This window comes from Stegodyphus dumicola, chromosome 7 (assembly GCF_044657685.1).
Source record: "Stegodyphus dumicola isolate Sdum_Otavi_A_Nest chromosome 7, ASM4465768v1".
Lineage (NCBI taxonomy): Eukaryota > Metazoa > Arthropoda > Arachnida > Araneae > Eresidae > Stegodyphus > Stegodyphus dumicola.
In genome coordinates, this window is record NC_140774.1 from 141488582 (window position 1) to 141509805 (window position 21224).

Genomic DNA, 21224 nt, shown 5'->3' on the forward strand with positions numbered 1-21224 from the left:
TAAGGCCTAACTTGCATGCGAATGTGGTTCCGTCGACCTACGTGGACTGTATCAATACCTTGTATACGGGTTCACGAACAACATGAGCAGACTGACTACTGAGTCCATTTGAGAGAGGAATCCAACAGGAGTCCATTTGAGAGAGGAATCCAACAGGAGTCCATTTGAGAGAGGACATGCAACTGGACTAAAGGAAGTAGGGTGGTCAAATATCGAGTTTTCAGTGAATAAGCACGAATTAGGGTTTTTAATGTTCTTGAATTGATTTTTCCTGCATATGTGTGACGATTGGTTTCGTTTACGATATCTCTTATGTGAAATTTCCAAAAAATTTTGTTTTTCATGCATAAATTTATGCATTTATATAAAGAGTTTGATTAGATTTTGGGCAAAACTAGAGAACCAGATGTGGTGTTTTACATGAAGCCTATAACAAGTTTTAATGGACAAGAGGAAGTGGTATTTAACTTGAAGCCTATAACAGTTTTTAATGAAAAATTATATTGAAATATAATTCCAAGTTGAGGTGCAGAATGCATCGTTGCCGTTAATGAAATGGGACTATCTATACGACAAATGAGAACATTTTGGTGCCCTACCCAACTGTATCTGTATATATGAAAAATATACAAATGATGCGTACTGCATCATGCATCACCTGCACGCATCAGTATTTAGTGAGAACATATTCCAGTAACATCTGTAAAGTAATGTTTCGAAGGAATCTCTGCATTCGCTTGTTAATTGTTAATAATCATCAGCATAAACATCTTGTAGCTCTGAAATTACAAATTTGATTTAATGTTTGTATATTTAATCTATAAAGATGCAATACTATTAGTTTATTACACAATTATAATATACGTTAATTATTACTTCTAAAGTAATTTTCATTTTTACATTTTAATATTAATTAATAAATGGAACGCAAATTAGCTATGAAAAGTACTAAAATAGCGAAGTAAAACTTAGAAATTTATGATTAACGGTAAATTTTACCATTTAACTTTTATGCTATATTTTCTACATTTTATGAGAAGTAATATCTCGTAAACTTTATATCTCGTAAAATATTATTCTCTGTGAATTTGCAAAATTTGAAAAAAAAAAAAAAATCTTTTTTCTGATTTTCCTGTGCAACACACATATATATAATGGTAACAGGGTCTTTATCTGTACACAGCTTGATGGTCAACAAGTTATGCTTGGGGAATAAAGAAAATAAAGAAATAAGCAGACTAAATGCAAGAATAAAGAAAATAATAAGAAATATTACTGTAAAAAAAGGCATGGGAGAAAGACCGCATGTCTTATTTCAGTAAAGACAGACAGAAATAAATGTCTCAAATTTTAAAAGACAAAATATTTTATTATTTAAAAATATAAGTACTTTTCCATGGTCTCGGATTATATATCTGATGGAAGTAAAATAAAACAAATAAAAGTTATAATATGCTTTTTTTAAGAGCGAAAGAATAATTGTTATCTTGGAGTTACTGTTGTTAATGAATAATTGGTTTTAAAAGATCTTTACTTATAAAAGCAATAAAATATATGCAATCCTACACGTGTTTTCTTCCATAATACTGGATTCATTCTGTTACTTTATATCTCACTGTAATTAACTTTCAAGCTTCAATTAAGTGCATGGAATTTTATTAGTTAACATTTCTATTCAATCTGCATGCAGTTATCATTTGACATCAGCTCAAACAACGGCCGAATAGTTAGCACCATTGAATACTGGGAGACCGACTTGGACTTCCCTCCCAAGAAAAAAGTAGCTGGCTTCATGTTTGGGTTTTAAAATTTTGCCCGTGTTTAGCATGAATATGAACCAATTTCTCTTAGAAAGTCCTTTTTGAGGGCTCTCCTCAGGTTGATAACCCTTGTGTACCTTGCATATTCAAATAAACCTAACCGATGTTTGTGTATCTCTGATCCTCAAAGCCTGACCTTTTGTCTTTCTTGATTTCCAAGAAGACAAAAAATAAAATTGATCTCACTTTAGCTGAAACACTTAGAGTTTGGAAATTGTACATTAAAATCATCTATCCTTTTTTCCTTCCAAGGCTAATATTTTATTAATTCTATTACCCGATACCCTACTTACGGATCTCACACTTTAGTATTAGCAATAGAAGAAAGATTTAAAACATTATGATTGTGACACTTCTTACCAGCATACACCCGAACATAAAACAGCTATGCAAGAATCAGAAGGCTCATCCATGTCCTTAACGTGAATACCAACATTTATTTAATTTTCAGTTTATAAGACAAAAGTTATCGAATTTCTAATAGCCTTGAATTATTAAAAAAAAGTACAAATTTCCTTCTATTAAGTTAATTATTTAATACCAACATAAAATTAAATAAATTTTAATTTAAAAGGACAAAAGTAGAACATTCTAATTTATCAAAGTGGTTCTCACTTGGCAAAAGTTTGAGAAACGCTCGCTGACTTACCCTAAACCATTTATTATTGTTGCGTATTTTTCAAGTTTTGATGGTAATTATTTCTGAACTTTGGATAAGTGCATACAGTTTTAATAGTTAACAGTCTATTCAAACGGCGTACAATAACATTCATCAATGTTCAGATTTTAGAATTTTTTTATAAACTTGTTCATGGTCGTTAATGGAAGTTTTGATAAACTTCCATTAACAGCCATGAACAATTTCATTTCCACTAAGTGCTTTCTTTATATAATACTACGATTTATTAGCTACATAAAATTTATATATATACCTCAACACTCTAAATGAAACGTCATTTTTTCAAATCCATTTGTTTTCCAGGTACCGTACCTGTAAATTCTCCGAAATTCCCACGCAGAAAAGCGCAAATTACTTCGGGGAATTATTGCTTCAACGCGGGAGAGTTAGGATTGATTTTTACCGCTATTACCAAGAGGGGGCGCTGCCCGACGCTCCTTCCGTCCGAGGAACACCTAGAGGCGCTGGCTATTGGAATATCCCACAACGTGCTCCTCTCATAGTCCCAACTATGTCCAGGTGTTATTGGATCAGACGGCACTGATAAGCGAACAGATCGGAAACTGCCGTCATTATAAATATCGAAGAGTTGCCATCATGCCATACCTGTATGTGGAAACAGCGAGGGAGAGATTGTGCAGAGGAAGCAGGTAAAGTGATATTTTCGTTTTCTTCCCTTTTTCTTAACTTTGAAGGGAAATACTAATTATATTTTCCGTTTATTTTTGAAACTTAAAAAGTTTTCTACTTTATTATACCTAATTTCAACATGAATCTTCTATCCGTTATTTGAAGAAATAAACTATCTACAACGATTTCAAATATTTATTTATAATTAAGCCATAATAGAAAGTTAACATACAATACAACCTGTTACATAAACGTAACAGGTTGTTTTCTAGCTTGCAAACAAGAACAAAATAAGTAATAAAAATATTTTCCAACGTTTTGAATTATGAATTAATTTAAAATTTGGATTATGAATTAAAATATTGGTGAATGTTTACTTTGTCTTATTATAATTCTGAAAAGAAGAGTCTTAGTTTTTAGTACTTTTAGCTGTGTCTCAAGTGCATTGTTAACCGTACATTGTTACCATTTAGGCATACCAGTATATTGGATGCAACTCTAAATTGAAATTGCTCAGGTAAACGTGGCTATTAAATTTACTGGCATTTATGAAGTTTATACATACAATGATTATGCAGTTTAATTCGTATATTAACAGCGTAATTATGTAATGATGTAATAAAGGAGCTCTTTCCTCTCATTCTGCAGCTTCATTTATCACAATATTTGTTCGTAAGATCATATAGTTTTTAGAGTAAAAATAGTGGAAAGTGTTGAGATTATTTCGTATAAGCACTGTCATTTTTTAAACTTCTCTTCGATGTATAATCTATATATCGGGCAAATGATTGCAGGCGAAAACATTGTAAAAAAACAGTGCAAGGCAAAACATCATAGTATAAAACATCGTGGAAGGGAAAAAAGCAAGGAGGAAACATCGTAGTATAAAACTTCGCAGTAGAAAAATAAAATTCAAATCTTCGTAATTTTAAAATATAGTCTTAGAAAAATATCGTTGTAAAAAATAAAGCTTCTGCAAATCATTGCACCATGATGACATCATGGACAGACATCTATTTTCAAATTTCAAAGGATTTAAATGCACATTTGTATAACGATTTAATAGCGTATAAAGAATAGTTTTACCTCTAGATTTTGCATTTTTGAATTAACTAACACATTTGTATAACGATTTAATAGCGTATAAAGAATAGTTTTACCTCTAGATTTCGCATTTTTGAATTAACTAACAAATTTTTGCTGAAAAAGCAAGAAGGAAACTTACGCATTCAAAAACTGAAAATAAATAGAAATAAATGGCAGTTAACATAATTTTAAACTTGTGTAATTAATTATTAAAGGATATTGTTTGATTAATATCTTTTGCATTAGCAGTTTTTCGGGAAAAACATAAAATAAAATACGTTAGGAAAAAAAGATGAGAAATGATTTTTACCAAAATTCCTCAAATAAAGATCAAATTATTATCAGTTTAATATTATTCTCTATCACCATTTGAAATCTGATATTCTTTCAGTAAAAATTAAAGTTTATTTTGTTTAATTTTATTCGTCTTCTTTAAGTTTTATTAACAACTTTTTGAATTCGGAAAATGCATATCAGTGCTGTTATCATTGCGATGATTTCAGGTGCTTAAATTTTTACCACGATATTCAATCATATTTCAAAATTGAAAAGTTTTTTAACCTCTTTATTTTCTAGAAAATAGATTACAGCACCGTTTTTTAACTGCGATGTTTTCTCATTACTTTCTTTTCTCTTAAGATGTTTTGTACGTCAGCATTTTCTTCTTGTGTTTTCTCCGTGATGTTTTGATTCACGATGATTTTGCCGCGAAGTTTTGGATCTGATACCGTGATAAATAAATTTTCATTGATTAAACTGTCTTTATGTTCAAGAAGTCTACAGGCGTATCTTAACACTATGGTTAAGCTAGATCGCTAGGTTAATTAAGAAATAACTTGAATTCGGAATCTAATGAATTTGAAAATTTCCACAGAATATATCACTAAAAGATAAAGCGTTAGCAGGCTATGAATTCAGTAATAATCATTCAGATTTTAAACAGTTAAATATATGAAAAAAGACTTATTTTTTTAAACTGAAATATCTGAATTCCTTTTAGTAAGTGGCAACAAACCGGAAAAAGATTTCTTATATTTAGATTTAAAATTTCAGAACTCCATTAGAAGTGTGCTTACTCGCAGTACACTCGTATCTTATATAAATATTTCATGAATATATTCCATAAATATGCGTTAACTTTATTTCAATTGCATACTGTGTATTCCTTAAAAGTGTTAAAGTAGTAGAAATTCTTTTAATTAGGATTCTGATTTCGCATATCATCCTACATTTTTAATTTTTAGATTAAATTTTCACTTGCTTATGTGACGTTCAGTCTACATTATTTTTTGTCTCACCGGAAGTTTCGTGAATTTATTCTCTTTTGAAATTGACATGCACTGTTATAATCTTACAGTGAAAAAGGGTAATCTCCTCCCGCCAAGAGTACACCTTGATATAATTAAAATGCTAATTAAAAAATATATAAGATCGCAAATGAAAGAGAAAGTGAAAAAAATTTAGTTGCGTGCTTTACTTTGATTGCGAGAAAGGTATTAATATGTTTTTAGTTTCGGAAAAACATTTGCATAAATAAAGCTATCAGGAAATGAGTAAAAGAGTTATTTTAATGTTAAGTCCGTTGAAATAACAATCAAATAAACCTTATTTCAGTAGATCGGATGGCGTTTTTAGTAACTTTGCAAGAAACAACACAATGAAAGTAAATGCAAAGCTATGCAAGTTTTAAACAATGCAAAAAAGGACAGTAAAAGAATTAATAACACGATGTATAACTATGAAAATCTTGTAGTACCGAAAATTTCGCCTATTTGCGTTTTTCATACTTTCTATTTTTTAAAAGCATACTACATTGAACTGGCATTTTTACGTTTTTACTTGATAGACATAAAATCTTGTTTTCCCTTTTACAATCCTTATTTTTCCTCTTAAAAAGTGAAGCTCATAGAAGTGTTACGAAAAGCTAAGTGATAATTGTGCGAAATTACCATGAGGAAAACCTACAAGTTCTTTCCGAAAGTTACATGCTCAGTTAATACATACAGCGGAACACAAAAAACTCAATTCTACACTGGCAATTCTACCATGGTCCCTTCCCACATTATCTTAAGAGATTCGGCAAACGAGCATCAGAATTGTGTGAATGTGGTGCGGTAGGTGATGCAGATATCTTCCTCTTCAACTGCCCACAAACCGATAAACTGCATTTAAAAATGCCAAGCAGTGAATACTGGCCGCAATGGGCGGAGAATACCTGCGCCAACAAGCAGACGAAAACTAAAATAGAGGAGGTGATCAGGCTATGCTCAGCAAGGTACTAAGAAATTCTGCTCCTCCCTTGAGAATTGTACCTTCGCAGCATAATTTTAATAGCAATTCAAAATACTACAACAACTGAAAATCAACACTAGAAAAATAGCTCACCACGTAAGAATAGTAACAGGACTGTAAGAGCAAAACTATTGTAATGTAAGCATATTACTATCCAGTTTGTATATAAAAATAATATTGTAAAGCAGTTTAAAATAACATTGAAAATCCAGTCAACGTGTAAATGAATTAAAAGTTTACTTTGATTATCTCAGTAAAAGTATTATAAATATGAATTCAGATAATGTTTAAATGTATATGTTACGGTGAAACACCGAAATCTGGAGAATGTCAACTTTCACCGGTGAATGTCAACATTCACATAGTCTCTTGGTGTATGTCCGAAATATTTCCCAAATACTCTTATTTCTGACTTACACCGGTCAATGTCGACATTTACCATGTACTAATGGTGAATTCTGAACATATAACAATATTATATTTTCTTCTCCGTAATTCAGTCGCGAAAACACGCACTTGAGACTTAAAATAAGAACTTAAGAACATGAGAACCTAAAACACACAATACATTCAAAATGAGAAAGGAAAATAATAAAAGTTAAAAACTTACTTAATTACACAGTATGTTCTAAATGAGAAAATAAAATAACAGTAATAAAAAACTTACTAAATTATGTGATTCAAATCTTATTTATTGCAACAACTTAAACTATTATGGCACTTTATGACCTCTCTTTTCGACTTTCACCAGAGCATATCTGTGATTGTCGACATACACCGGTGAGGGTCCGAATATACAAGAATGTAGTGAAATATTCGGTCTTTCACCGACGTATTTGGTGAATGTTGATATTTCCCGGTGAAAGTCGACATTCTCCAATTTCGGTCTTTCACGGTAACATACATATCTGTCATGATTTTATGTAACTATCACATGTAACTTGTACATGACAGTGTTCGTAATTAATATATCTGTGTTTATACACAGGCCTTGTATGCCCATGTAATATTTATATTTTTACACGGAGGAAATATTCCCTTCTGCCAAGATGACTATTAACACTGTAAGACTTTTACAACAAAGTCAGGTCAGCGGTTATCTCAGGCGGCGCTCAGTACCTAGAACAAGCATTTTTTAAACTAAAAGCCATTTTTGGTGGTCGAGTAATTAGGACAATGATTCAAAAGGAATTTCAATACATCCGATGATGCGAAGTTGGAAATTGTGCGATATTTAGTTTGATCACTAAGCAAAGACAAGTGAGAAAATTTCAGCGCTGTTGAAAAAAGGTTCAGATTAATTAAATTTTGAATAAATTGTTTGAAATACTACTAACACATAAGTTATCAAAATTAAAAAATCTTCATTTTGATGAAATAGTATCAAAATTCAGTTTCAAGATTTGACTGAAACAAATAACAAGCAGGAAAATCTATCTATAAACCTATAGTACTTAACAATGTATAAATAATAAAAAAAATAAACTACTGAAACATTTCTTTAGAAATGTACTTTGTATTTATGCGGTTTTTAGACTGCATGTGATGAAATTGACAAAAGATGCAATTCGTTTCAGAATTTCTCAATATCTAGTAGGGTATTGAAGCAATCTTTTCAATATCTAGTAGGCATTTTCAGTCATTATATAAAATCTGAATTATTTAAATTGTTTTAGTTTTATACAGAAAAGTTTTAAACTGTTTTTGTAAACATTGCCTAATTGGAATACTTGTAACAGAAGTACACCATTCCTATGCTTAATTAAACACAAATGCAGTATTGTACAAAGTTACGAGCATTCGAAATCTCCTGAATAAAATATAGGGAGTCCATAATTAAAGATTTCATCTTTAAAGTTTTTTGTAGCCGTATCCATTCATCATAAAAGTATAAAAGCTTGTATATGACATAATAAAGAAATGGCAACGACATAAGGCAAAAATAAAATTAATTAATTGAAAACATAACCAAGAGACGGCATATCATTGTGAAACATCCATACTTCATATAGAAATTAACACAAGTGGTATGGAGTTGGCATTTTCATAAAAGAATTTAATTGAAAAAGCATGATCTTGCAAATTTCAGGACATTGTGATTGGCTACCACACTGGAAGGAAGTTCTTTGCGAATGTTTGCAGGTTTTATAACAGCTGATGTAATGTAATGTAATATACGAGTGTGCTGTAACCCTCCTGGCCGATAATAATTGGCCTTATGGTTAACGCAGCACACCCAACACAGAGAAACAAAAATACAGTTAAAAGATTAAAACACAAATTGAAACAGAAATACAGTAAAAAATATTTAACTTAACTGCTGCAAGATGTTGAGAATTTGTAATTTATTTATTTTTTCTGCGAAATGTTTTCCCCATCTCTTTATTACATCCCTCACAGCATTTCACAGTTTTCTGATAAACGGTTACGCTGTAGAAGGCTCTGAATCGGGGAGCTTAAATTACCTACGTGCCTTATACCTACGTCATATTATCTTAGTTTTGAAGAATAATCATATGAAAATTATATCAACACAATATGAATATGCAAATGTGTATTATTAGCATAAGAAGCAAACAGAATTCTCAACTAAATATTTCAACCAAATTCTCTGTATTACAAGATATCAAAGATGTTGTTACTTTTATTATAAAACATGCTTAAAATGTAGATAATAAATTTCAAAAAACTCAATTCAATGAACTTAGAGCTGCAACAATTGTAGCAAGTCAGAATCCTACTCAGACAGCTTGCGACTCAAGACATAGCACTTTTTTCCAAGGATCCCAAATAACCTCTTTCCTTGTTTTCGTTGGGGACAACAGATTTATGACGAAATACGGGACGATTGTGACTTTCAGAGACTCTGCATAAGACCTTTAAAAATTGAAGTTTTAGAGTTAGATCTTGTAAGCATAAACAGTAACCAAACCTTATAGCAGATGGTTAACTAGGAAACAGACCGAATAAAGAGCATAGGAAACAGAAATCACAAATATTGCCACAATTCTACCCCGAAATTATCTTTTTTAATTTTTTAGTTCAATTATTAAGTAGCAAATTCTGAAATAAGATATTATTCCCCTTTCTTACCTCTGACATAATTGCCCTTTCTAACCTCTGATTTGCTAAGCAATCAGACGTTTCATTCATTTCCAACAGCAAATTAAATTACGTACTTCTCTGATAGCATAATCTAATTCGAGGAATAAAATTCACAGACTCAGGAAATTATTATTCATTCTTCAGAAACTGAATATATATTTCTGTTTTATTCGTAGGTATAGTATCTATCATACAGCATAGCAATGTTTTCATAAATATATCCGATTAATTTCCTTACTGTAAATGAATCTATTCAGCATAAATGTTAATCATTTCCGTAGTGCTGTGTATAAGGCAGAATATTTTTACAAGAATCCTAACAAGAATTAATTTGCATCTGTTTATTATTAATAGAAAGTTGAATACTTGAATCTCGTTTAAAATTAGCCAATTAAAAATGGCATTGCTAAAATCTGTGAAGAAAGTTATTCTGCTATCGAATGTAAGAACTCCATTTAAAATATCTCAACTAAATATTCAATCTCAACTAAGTAAAAGGAATTGGCTTTTTTTTTCTAACCTTAGACACAATCATTAGGAAATACAAAAGGCTCGATCTGCTTATTTTGTTCTCATGACAATCAACAGCGTTAGTAAAAAACATCGTAAAAAGTAGTAGATTGAGCTCACTGGCTTTTTGATAAAAATAACTCGAATGTTTAATTTTCTAAAGAAAGTAACGACTGGGAAAAACAACGATGTTCTGTTATTTTTATTAATTAAGACAGAAAATACATTCTTCACTCAAAATAAGTAAGTAAACAAATTCAGTTTTAAATTCAGCATTCTTAAGCAAAAATTATTATACGTACGTGTTTCTTTTTCTTTACATGAAATTCCATCTGTCTACTTGTTTCGTTTTGCTCATTACTCCTTTTCAAAACAAATTCAGATACTTATTTTTTTTATTAAAGTAACATATTAATGTTAGCATTCACAAAGTTGTGTGTAGAGTATGTAAAACATATCTGTAAAATAATGAATTCTCCATGTAATCCACTGTCAATGAAGTGATCAGACGTTTCATTCATTTCCCGCTACAGTGCTAATCTCCATAATAAAAAAAAACTCATATGTACTTATAATGTACTTTTTGTCAACATATTTACATTCTAAAACAACAATATTGTTGCGTGAGTAGGGGTTATTCAATGCACACAAGGCCGATGACAGGTTGATAAAATTAATTTTATTAAAGAAACACTCAGAGTTCTGAAACTTTCCACAGAAATAATCGTACAGGTGTTCACAATATCACAGAGTACAATCAGTAAGTACACTTTCAGTAGTACACTTCGCGAAGCTTTCAGTAGTGCGAAGTCGCTCACTCGGAACTAGCAACTCACAACAACAACCAAGAGCAGATGCTCTCTCTTCCAGTCCTGTATAGTTTTCACCCGGCCGCTGAGATATTTCTAGTACACTCTGCTTCTCGAAACTACTAGAAGGTATATGAAGGCCAAATTACAGTTAGAGTTAATATATTAATCAATTATATTTATTGAATTACAATACCTATTGCAGTGATCCAAATGATCACCAAGTTTGGCGACTCTTGGCGATTTCTCGGCAAATTTGGCGATCAAATTAGTCGCCAGAATAATTGCTAGTATGGCGATATCTCGCCAATTTAGCCAGACTCCCATTTACTCAATGTTAAATAGACTTGCCCCTGTATTTTTACTTTTCTTTGTTTCGCTTCTCCAGATTTTCATGTTACATTAACAAAAAAACAAAAAAAAAAAAAAAAAAAAAAAAAATCTGAAAGGTTTCAGATTTTAAATTAGCCCCAAAGGGGCATTTTCTTAATATTTTGTGTGTTACCTTTATTTATTAAATATGTTCTTCGCACTTAAACCATAAAATTCAGTTCAGTAACAGTATCGGAAAATAATTTTAAAATGAGCATATCTTTAGAATTTCCGATACAGACCCTCGCGCGCTGGACATAAAAATGTTTTTTTCCTCGTACAGTGTTGTCACTGCTCGCTTTTACATCTTTTAGTTTGTTAGTCAAAAATTTGTTAAAGTGTTACAAAAAATAAAAATGCTAATAAAAATAATTTGAAATTCAAATTAGGTCTTCCACATGTCCTTATTCTATGGAAGATTACGTTATTCAAATTTTAATGGATCTAGGCACCGTTGTTTTATCACAATGCGAGAAATATACATACAGTCATGCAGATTCTTCATCATTTAATTTTTTTAAATAGAATACAGGGCGATAATATTTAGTGGCAAGAATTTGAAAAGTGAAACAATGCTTATCGTGAAACGACGCAAAATGCTAAAAGAAAATTAATAGTCCTTAATTTTATATTTTTTAACTCATGTATTTTGTAACTTTTTAAAAATTTTACTTTAAAATTCTATCAAGTATTACTCCGTATTCTGAAGTTTTTCGGATTGCGCTTATTTAAACATTGTTCCTATATTTATTATTAACAGCTTTATTTGAGAAATGTTTAACATAACTCTAAATCTATTTGATATACCTCACTAAATCTGAGACTGATCCAAATATTGAGTTTTTCCCTTTCAGTGATAAGTTAGCAATGTCAGCGAAAATACATTTTTGTTTTCGTAAAAATGCATATTAAAAGAATAACTCAATTTCTGTCATTCACTAAGTTTAAAATAATTACATTTTCAAGTAGGTATTTTAAGTTATTTCAAAGCTGTCATAATGTCAAAGCATATCGGGGAATAAAATTTTATTAGACGAAACTTAAGTGTAATTCTTTTCTCACATAGAATTAAGTCATACACATTAACTTTTTCAATTTATCAACTTATTCTTCTTTAAAATTAAAAAAAAAATGAGAGACGAATTACGAAATGATATTAGTGAGTGTTGTTACTATGCTTATCAACAGAAATAAAATTTGTTACAATGAATGATTTCTTATCCATATCACTTCAAAAATTCAGATTTTTTATATTGCTCGCTGAAAAATAGTGGGATTATGGAAATAATGAGCTGGTGGGAAGTAACATTCAAATTATTTATTATTACAAAATTCAGTTGTTCTGATTTTTGTTCACAAATTAACGTGACATTGCTTTAACCAAGAGTGCTAAATCAAGTTATTATTTCTCAAGTAAAATTGTTTTAATGTTTCTTCAACACTTTTTTTAAGTGTGCAAAATTTCATATTTATGTTTTAGAAAATAATATATCTAAGTTGGAGATGGTAAAGTAAAAGCAAAATTAATTCTTCTGCTGAAAAGCTTTAAATTATAATGGCTATATGGTAGATTATATGGTCTCTTTCTTAGTAAAGACACTGAAATGCTAGAAAATTCTGAAACTTTTTAAAATTAATTCTTAAATATATTAAATTTTGCAAAACTGCAAAAAGAGAATGACAGATTGGAATATAAAATTATTCTTAATAAAAATTTATGAAACTGTATTTTCAAAGCATCGTTGTGTTTTTAATGTTTAATATATGAATGAATAGTCCAAATGAAAAAAAAAGCTTGTGTTGCTACAAGAAATAACACTTTATTCAAATAAAGAGTAAGAATAGTAAAAACCGATCAAAAGATATTACTCTATTCTTCTTAACCTTATGCTACGTCGCACCACCCTATTAAGATTTATTAAGAAATTTTTAAGGCTTTTATGTTTCTCGCTGAGACCGCAAATTACTAGTCTGTTCTTGGGCTTACTTCTGCTATTAGAGCTCTGCTTTATTATTAAACACCGCTTTCTTTGCATTTACTCTACATAAAGTTCAACAGTAACATCGCAAAAGTTTTAGAATTTTAATTTCCAAATTAATGACAGTTCCACTTTCTTAAAATTTTCAAACTAATATTTCTTTACAAATACTTTCAGTAATTTTTTTCCCCAAAATTAGCCTTAAAGTTCTAAGAGGAACTGTTGTCATTGACTTTGACCTAAATGTTTCTGGGATGGAAAATAAAAGCTGGGCACATTTACTAATCTATCACTTCGACATTTAACATATTTCTGAAACATCTATTGCCATTATTAGGAAATTCTTCATGGCTGATTCTCAACTGAATTATAAAATAATTATTGAAGTTTCTGCTCCATGGTGTAGCTAGGACAGGGCAAGGGGGAATACTTGTCTCCGGGCGCAGCATGCCGTGGGAGCTAAATTAATGTTCCCCATCACATTATGGCAAATAGCATGGAGGTAAGAAGTAAGATGGAGTCGCCCTAAACAAGTTTCTTCCGTACCCTGCTCTGAAACACCGGCGATCCCTACGTGGTGAACAAAACATTGGGTCATTTACCATTGAGTTCAATGGGATTTGACGCGGGATTTGATCGATACCCTTGATAGAGTATTCGCTACTTTTATTTTATTTTCCAAACGTCAAAATGTTTTAAATAAAACAAATTTTTTTCACATCCATATATTATTGTAACATGTACCTTTTAAAATTTTTTAGAGGAGAGGCTTTACTGCTGCTCATTTTAAACCCATCGTTTTAATTTTATATATCTGAAAAATAATCACTTTGGACTTACACGTTTTATAAATATAAAATTATGTATGTTAAAATATTTGTAATTAGGCACATAGGTCAGATTAAGTTTTTATTAAATAGAGTAACGCATGCAAGGGCTATCCTAAAGAGAGAGATGCCATCGTGGAGGAATTTTGAAGAAAAACTGACCTTTGAGTGGGTATTAAAAATAATACTTATAATTTTCATTCAAATTATATTCATATATATTTTTTATGTAAAACTTTCGGGTGTATGCTAAATTAGTGTACATTACTTTACACGAAAAATATAGTGAATGCACAGAAATTAAAGATTTGCACATGCCGGAAATGAAAAATAGGAAATATGTATGGGTATTTATGCATGTGCTTGCAAAAAGCATGTATCTGCCTTTGACAAAATACTTAAATATTCATTAAATTATTTATAAATGCATTTGAAATGAAGAATAACTTATAAACTTATATATATATATATTTTAATAACTTATAAACAACTGTGAAAGTACTGTGAAGAAATCTAATTATTAAATGTATCTAATTTATAATGATTATAAATGTTACCTAAATATATTAATCTAATTTATAATGATTATAAATGTTACCTTAATATTGAATTGTAAACATAAATTGAAATTCTGTTGACAAATACGTTATAAAACTATTTAAGCAAGAATTGTTCGCATTGGAAAGCAATCTGTTAAAAGGTATTGTAAAGCAAATGCTATGAGATGCACACTTAAGAACGTAATAAAGAGTTTTGGAATATGTATTGTTGAAATGAAGGGTAAAAAAAATCTGATAAGTATAATTAAAAGAATTATTCCCCTTACATTTTATAATAACTCAGTTACAAGTTTTAAATAATACTTAAGGGAAAAAAAAAAAAAAAAAAAAAAAAAAAAACTTATTTCATTTTCTTTCAGAAATGTTCAGAGAAAGTCAAGTACTATTTAATACCTATTTAATTATTAGGAATTATCGAAATGCTTATTTAAAGTATTTCGCTAATTCCTAATAATTCTCTAATTTAAAATGAACCGAATAGAGCATTAATTATAAATTGACTTACATTTTTCGATTTAAAAGATGCCTCAGAAGCCAAAAAATCATGTCATATTTAAGAAAGTATTTTAGGAAGAAGCTCTATAAATAGAAAAGAAATAATGCATAATTTTAATATTAATGATACAATAAACTTTGATCTTAATTTTTGTACTTTAACCGAATAAAATCGAATTACCTTAATTTTTTTTTCTAATGTAATTAACGAAAACTTGTGAAAATATTTCATTCAAATTAAACCATTCTGAGAAAACTGTCCTGTGAAAAGTATAGCATTTAATTCCGTTCAGAATGAAATGTTGTTTAAAAATATGTTGTTTTCATATACTTAGGACTCTGAAGTGTTGTAGAAAAAGAAAATATATACATTTATATGTATATTTACGACGTAATTACAAAATATTTACATCCGAACGCGTCAAATCCCATTGAACTCAATGGTAAATGACCCAATGTTTTGGTCACCACGTAGGGATCGCCGTTGCTTCAGAGAAGGGTACGGGAGAAACTTGTTTAGGGCGACTCCATCTTACTTCCTACCTCCATGGCAAATAGGAAGGGGGAGCGAAGATTTCAGTTGTCCCCAGGTGCTTAAGCCTAACTACGTCTGTATTGCTGCTTATGAAAACTAGGAAACTCTTCTCTCAAAGAAACTTTCTTTCGGTGAAACTTCTCTAAAGCTTGCTTTTAACAGATCAGGTATCAGTTAACGGAGCAGAGGAGGGCGTGGGCTTGTGGCCATTATCATTCTAGCGCTTCTATTATTAATCTATCCTAGCGCCGTTAGGACCAGACATTGCTGCGTGTTGAAAGTTAAGCAGAACAATTAAACGCTTCCCTGCTCTCATTATTCAATGTACACCGCATGGTCACGTAAAAATGCAGTATCGGTGGCTTATTGTATTTTCAGTTATAATGATCTTCATGTTTGTACACAGTGCAGGAGTGTTTTTTTTTTTTTTTTTTTTTGTTTTGTTTTGTTTTTACTTGTTTGTTATTGACCGGAGAAAATGCGCGTGAAATAGAATTTAATTCTACATTTACCACATATTACGTTAAGTAATAAGTTACTGCTAGATAACAGTTTTGGTTTTTACGAAGTACAAAATACTTGCAGCATTTACATTATTCTACGTCACGATAAATAATAATTTAACCTCACGTTTATGGGCGAGACATTTGAATCTCCAATTCTGGAAATCTTAATTCTTTGAGATTTAAAAATTTTAATCTTCATATTTTATTATTTATTAGTACAAAAGGGGCTCATAGTCTCGAAATAGGATTTCACGTTAGGCCACTACACACGGATATCACTTTTCAAATTGTTGACGCCAAATATTTCTGCCCTGTATAATTTTTAAAGAAATTAAGTAATGAACAATTTGCTTGAATGTATGTATGTTTCTTGTATTGTGAAAAGACATCGGTACCTAGAGCCATCAGATTTTGAATAACGTAGTCTTCCACCAAAATATGGGCTCCTGGAAGACCGAATTCTGAATTTCGAATTTATTTTATTATGTCTTTCATATTTTGTAAAACTTTAACGAATTTTTGATTAACAAACTCAACGGTTTCAAAGCGAGCACTGGCAACACTGTACGGAATAAAACATTTTCATCTCCAGGACGTGAGATTGTCTATCAGAAATTCTAAGGATATGGTGTTTTAAAACATTTTTAGCCCAAAGGGGTGTTAGCCCAAATGAGCTCGAATAGTGTACGCACTTGCAAATCAAATAAAAGCCCCTTGGGAAAAATCTGAAAGCTTTAAGATTATTATTATTATTTAGCTTATTTCGTATTTTGTATAAATTTAATAAATTTTTAAGTAAGAAATTCAACTAATTGAAAGCGAGCAGTGGCAACACTCTTTGAAGTAAAAAAAAAATTTCTTCAGAGCAAAAGACTGTTGCCGTTCAAAAAAATAATATATTTGTTTATCTTCCAATTTTAATTAACAAACTCTGTTCTATGGAAGCAACGTGTTACTGTGACCGGAAATAAAATAGCTTTATCTTCCACGTTTTAGGGTGTTGCCATTTAGTAGCGCCTAAAATACTTTCAAATTTTACCTGAAAGGTTACTGAATAATAAACTGAGCGATTCAAAAGGGATCAAAGTAGTTTTCAAGAAATTTTTTTTTCTAATTTTCAGTGTGAATGACTTAAATAAACATGTATTAAAACCATGAGATGTTTTAACTAGAGAAGTTTAATACTTTTGGGAAATTACACTAGTTGGACTCATTAAAATCATTTTATACTTTTGGTTTTATATAGTAACTATTTTAGGCGGCTGACCGAGTGAGTGGATAGCTTTTAAAGAAATAGTATAGCTAATATAAAAATATGTATGTAAAATATGTACTTTTTTATTCACTTTCTCGAGAATACTAAAGATATACTGTTTCTAATATTTTGAATTTTGCTGTTGAAATGAATTTTACGTGGCGTAAGTGCGGGATTTTTAATAGATAAAGTTAGCACATAAAAAGTTAAAAATAAAAATAAAAATAATTTTTTTGTTAGCATCTTACTAGACATGACAAACTGAGAAAAGACTGAAAAAAATACAAAAATATATGCCAACACTTAATTCTAAAATCTATGCTTCTGTGTAGCTTTTAAAAATTTTGTGATTTTGTTGTTGAACTGTTCGTGGCGTAAGTGTGAAGAAAGCGTTGCTTAATAATAAAGCTAAAACGACAAAAAGGAATGGGTTAGAAGGGAAACGTACAAAAACAAACTGATAGACCGTGAGCTAAGCGAAAGCGTAAAAACTTAAACAAACCGTTAAATATAAAAATCATTCTCATTTTTAATTTTTTTATTTATTTACAAATTTATTTATTTGCGACATTTTAAATTTTCGAATCCTAACTTTAAAAAATAATTAAACGTTTCAATTCAAAGCTCCGGAATAATTATTTTTATCGATACTAATACCAAAAAGTTCATTAAGAAAAGAACACTAGTATTGAAATTTCAGAACTGAATCTCTATTATTACCTCGCGTGGCACGCTTTTAATTTTTCGAAGAGACTTTAGCATTACCTGTTTAGTATAAGTTAGTTTTTGAAATAATACGCAGTGAATTAAAAGTGATTATATGCTTAACATATCACTGAGATGAAACTTAATGAGCTGAAATTTGATCTCAATGTTAAGGAGCTAAAGCTATAGTAACATCACATAAAACTAATAGCAATATTTGCAATATTTGCAGTATCTGCTACATACATAGTTGCCGTACAATACTTTATTACCCAATTTATAAAGCTTCAAGATACGAAGAAAAAAATTGTGTCATTGTTTAGCTCTGCATTTAGATTCTTTTTTGACTTTTACAGGAACATGCATACAGATTCTTTATTATTTAATATCTTTAAAAAGGGTGATAATATTTGGTGCCAACAATTCGAAAAATGGGTGAATCTTCGGATTATGGTAACTTGACGATTTTTTGGCGAAACTTTGGAGACCAACCCTGCTACAGCAACCTGCTAGTTTTTTTTGGGGGGGCGCCATTTTGTTTTCACGAAGTAAAGGCTTTTTTTTTTTTTTTACTCAAGATTTTTTGCAACAATTTGCTAGCCGAATTACGCTTATGCTAGAACTTTTATGGAACAACAGTGCTTAATCATGACGAAGATTAGGTGCGAAATTGGGAGAAAGTGCAGAATAGCCCTTCCCGCGTTTTTAAGAATTGCACATACGCGATATCGATGTACACGTTGACCTATTTTCAGTTAAAAAAACATCCCAGAATTGCACAAAAATGGCATTGGGCACACGCTTGACTTTATCCATGTACACATCGACCTATTTTCACTTAAAAAGTCAAAGAAAATTGACAAAAATCCAATTGTAAAAAGCGCCAAACAAATAAGTGGGCAATTCTGCACTTTAGCAGCGAAATTGTTTCTAAGTGCTTATTAGCTAAAATCACGATCGGAATTTTCCGGAAAATGTCACATGACATGTCTCATGATCTCTCATTTCTCTGAGACAAAATGATTTGTGATTCGAACTGTGTACTTCTTAGATTATTGCTAAAGTCCTACTTAGTAACCTTTATCGCCTTACCAAAATATCGCCAAACTACCTGTTACCATATTCCAAAGATTAGCCGAAAAATGATTCGGAAAAAAGTGCGTTTCGAAACTAGTAGCATACCTGATGCTATATAACACATAAGATAATGAAAAACATTAGCAACTTTTGCTCCCTATTATCTCTTACTTTATACGTATAGCTTATAATACTTTCTTTATAAGTATACCTTCTTTATACATATATCTTATAATCCATTACTGAATATTCAAGATGAATTAAATTGTTAAAAGCCTCCAAGGAGATCTCATCGGGTGTTTATTTGTTTCATTTTACAAATTCTATGTTCTAACAAAATAAAAAGTACTGCTCCTTGAAGGAAATATTTATTTCAGATCTCATGCCCGAACGATTTAGTAAAATAAATGCAGAGATATATCTTAAACAATTCTCTCCTTTTACCAAATAAGTGTACAAGTCTCTAAGTGGGAATAATTTATAATTAACAATATAGCAATTTTTTGTGTTAGTTGGGCTTTTCTGTTTTGAAGAGTCATTTTAAATGCAAGATTCATGTTTTATATTTATCTTTAATATCTGAGAGATTAATTGTTATTTTACTAGGGCTAAAATTATCTGCTTAGCTTAAAATTCATTCAGATACTAAACTGAAATCTGCATGATAAGATTAAGCATCAACATTTTTAATAGTATATGTATATTTTTTAAATTTCTTTCCCTCTACTTTTTAAACTTTAAAGTATTGGAGATGTTTGAATTCTAATCTGAAAATTTTAATCACCAATGTTTTGCTTGCGCAATTTTAAATTTAGATATAATTTTTATCCCAAGCCTGGAGAAAGGGGAAATCTGATGGAACTCACAAATTGTCCTAATTTCAGTAAGGGTAGAAACAATTTAAAATAAAATATATCTCTAATTACATAAAATAACAAAACAGCTGATTAATCTAACAAAATGGAAATTTAACAAAAGAATTTAAGCAGAATATGATCTAACAGAATAGGAATTAAATCAATACAAGACTGCTGGTGGTTAATTATGAAACTGATTTTTTTCTTTCCGAAACTACTGTCTTATCATTTACTGTGATCCATATATTGCATCGTAAAGGAAGTTTTATCCGTTTCCAAGGTATTTCAGTTTTCATTCCGAAAGTTTTGTATGATTATGCAAATTTTTAGGACGCTCTTTACTGCATTAGATCCATGCATTACATTTACTATGATTCAAGAGTAATCTCTCAATGTGACATCTTAGTTTCGCTTTAATCCTTAATATTTATATTAGATAATTTTTTTTTTTTTTTTTTTTTTTTTTTTTTTTTTTTGCTTATTCTTTTCTGTAACTTTATTTTCTGTCAGTTTTCCCCAGAACGTGAATGAAGTGGAGTTTAAATAGCAAGCTCATATAAATTTTGGGAGAAGGCTTCGACAGTACACCAGAAAGCATTTAATATCTTAAAATACCTCGTGTTTGTAGTTCTGACTTTGGTAAGTAATTTCGTTTAGCGATTAGGTTTAGAAATCGAGTAGTAATTGATTCGGATTCTTTAGACATGAAGCTATTGTCATTTGTTTTATCTAATCCTATATCCTGCCTGGTAATTTATCATTAAATTACCAGGCATTTTGAGGGCTCTCTATATGCCTTAACTTGTCGTTCTCGAGTCTTAATCCGAGATATGCTAGTACAGATTTGGAGAAAACTCCTGAAATTTCGTTCAGTAAACAACCATATTGAATAAAATAATGAACTATAGAAAAATATGTAAATTTAAAAACATTTTGAAGAACTTTATCCCGTTCTTACAGAACAAGCATGTCAAACTTGCTGGCCTTTAGTCATTTTTCGGAGGCCCTCAGCCCACTCCAAGAAAGTATAAAAGCTTATAATTACAATATTTTAATTAAATTTAATTTTAATCGAAATGTTACCCAATTTCGAGACGTACGTACTACTTCGGCTGTACAAAACTC

General features: G+C 30.3%; 1 protein-coding gene across 1 annotated transcript in view; it reads left to right on the plus strand.

Moving 5' to 3' along the window:
* Positions 1–2969: 2969 nt before the first annotated feature.
* Positions 2970–21224, plus strand: part of LOC118187339 (uncharacterized) — a 217669-nt gene continuing 199414 nt past the window's right edge. Inside the window, exon 1 of the mRNA XM_035357535.2 lies at positions 2970–3149. Coding sequence (XP_035213426.1) covers positions 3097–3149 — 53 coding nt within the window. The 5' untranslated portion in view covers positions 2970–3096. The remainder of the gene's footprint in view (positions 3150–21224) is intronic.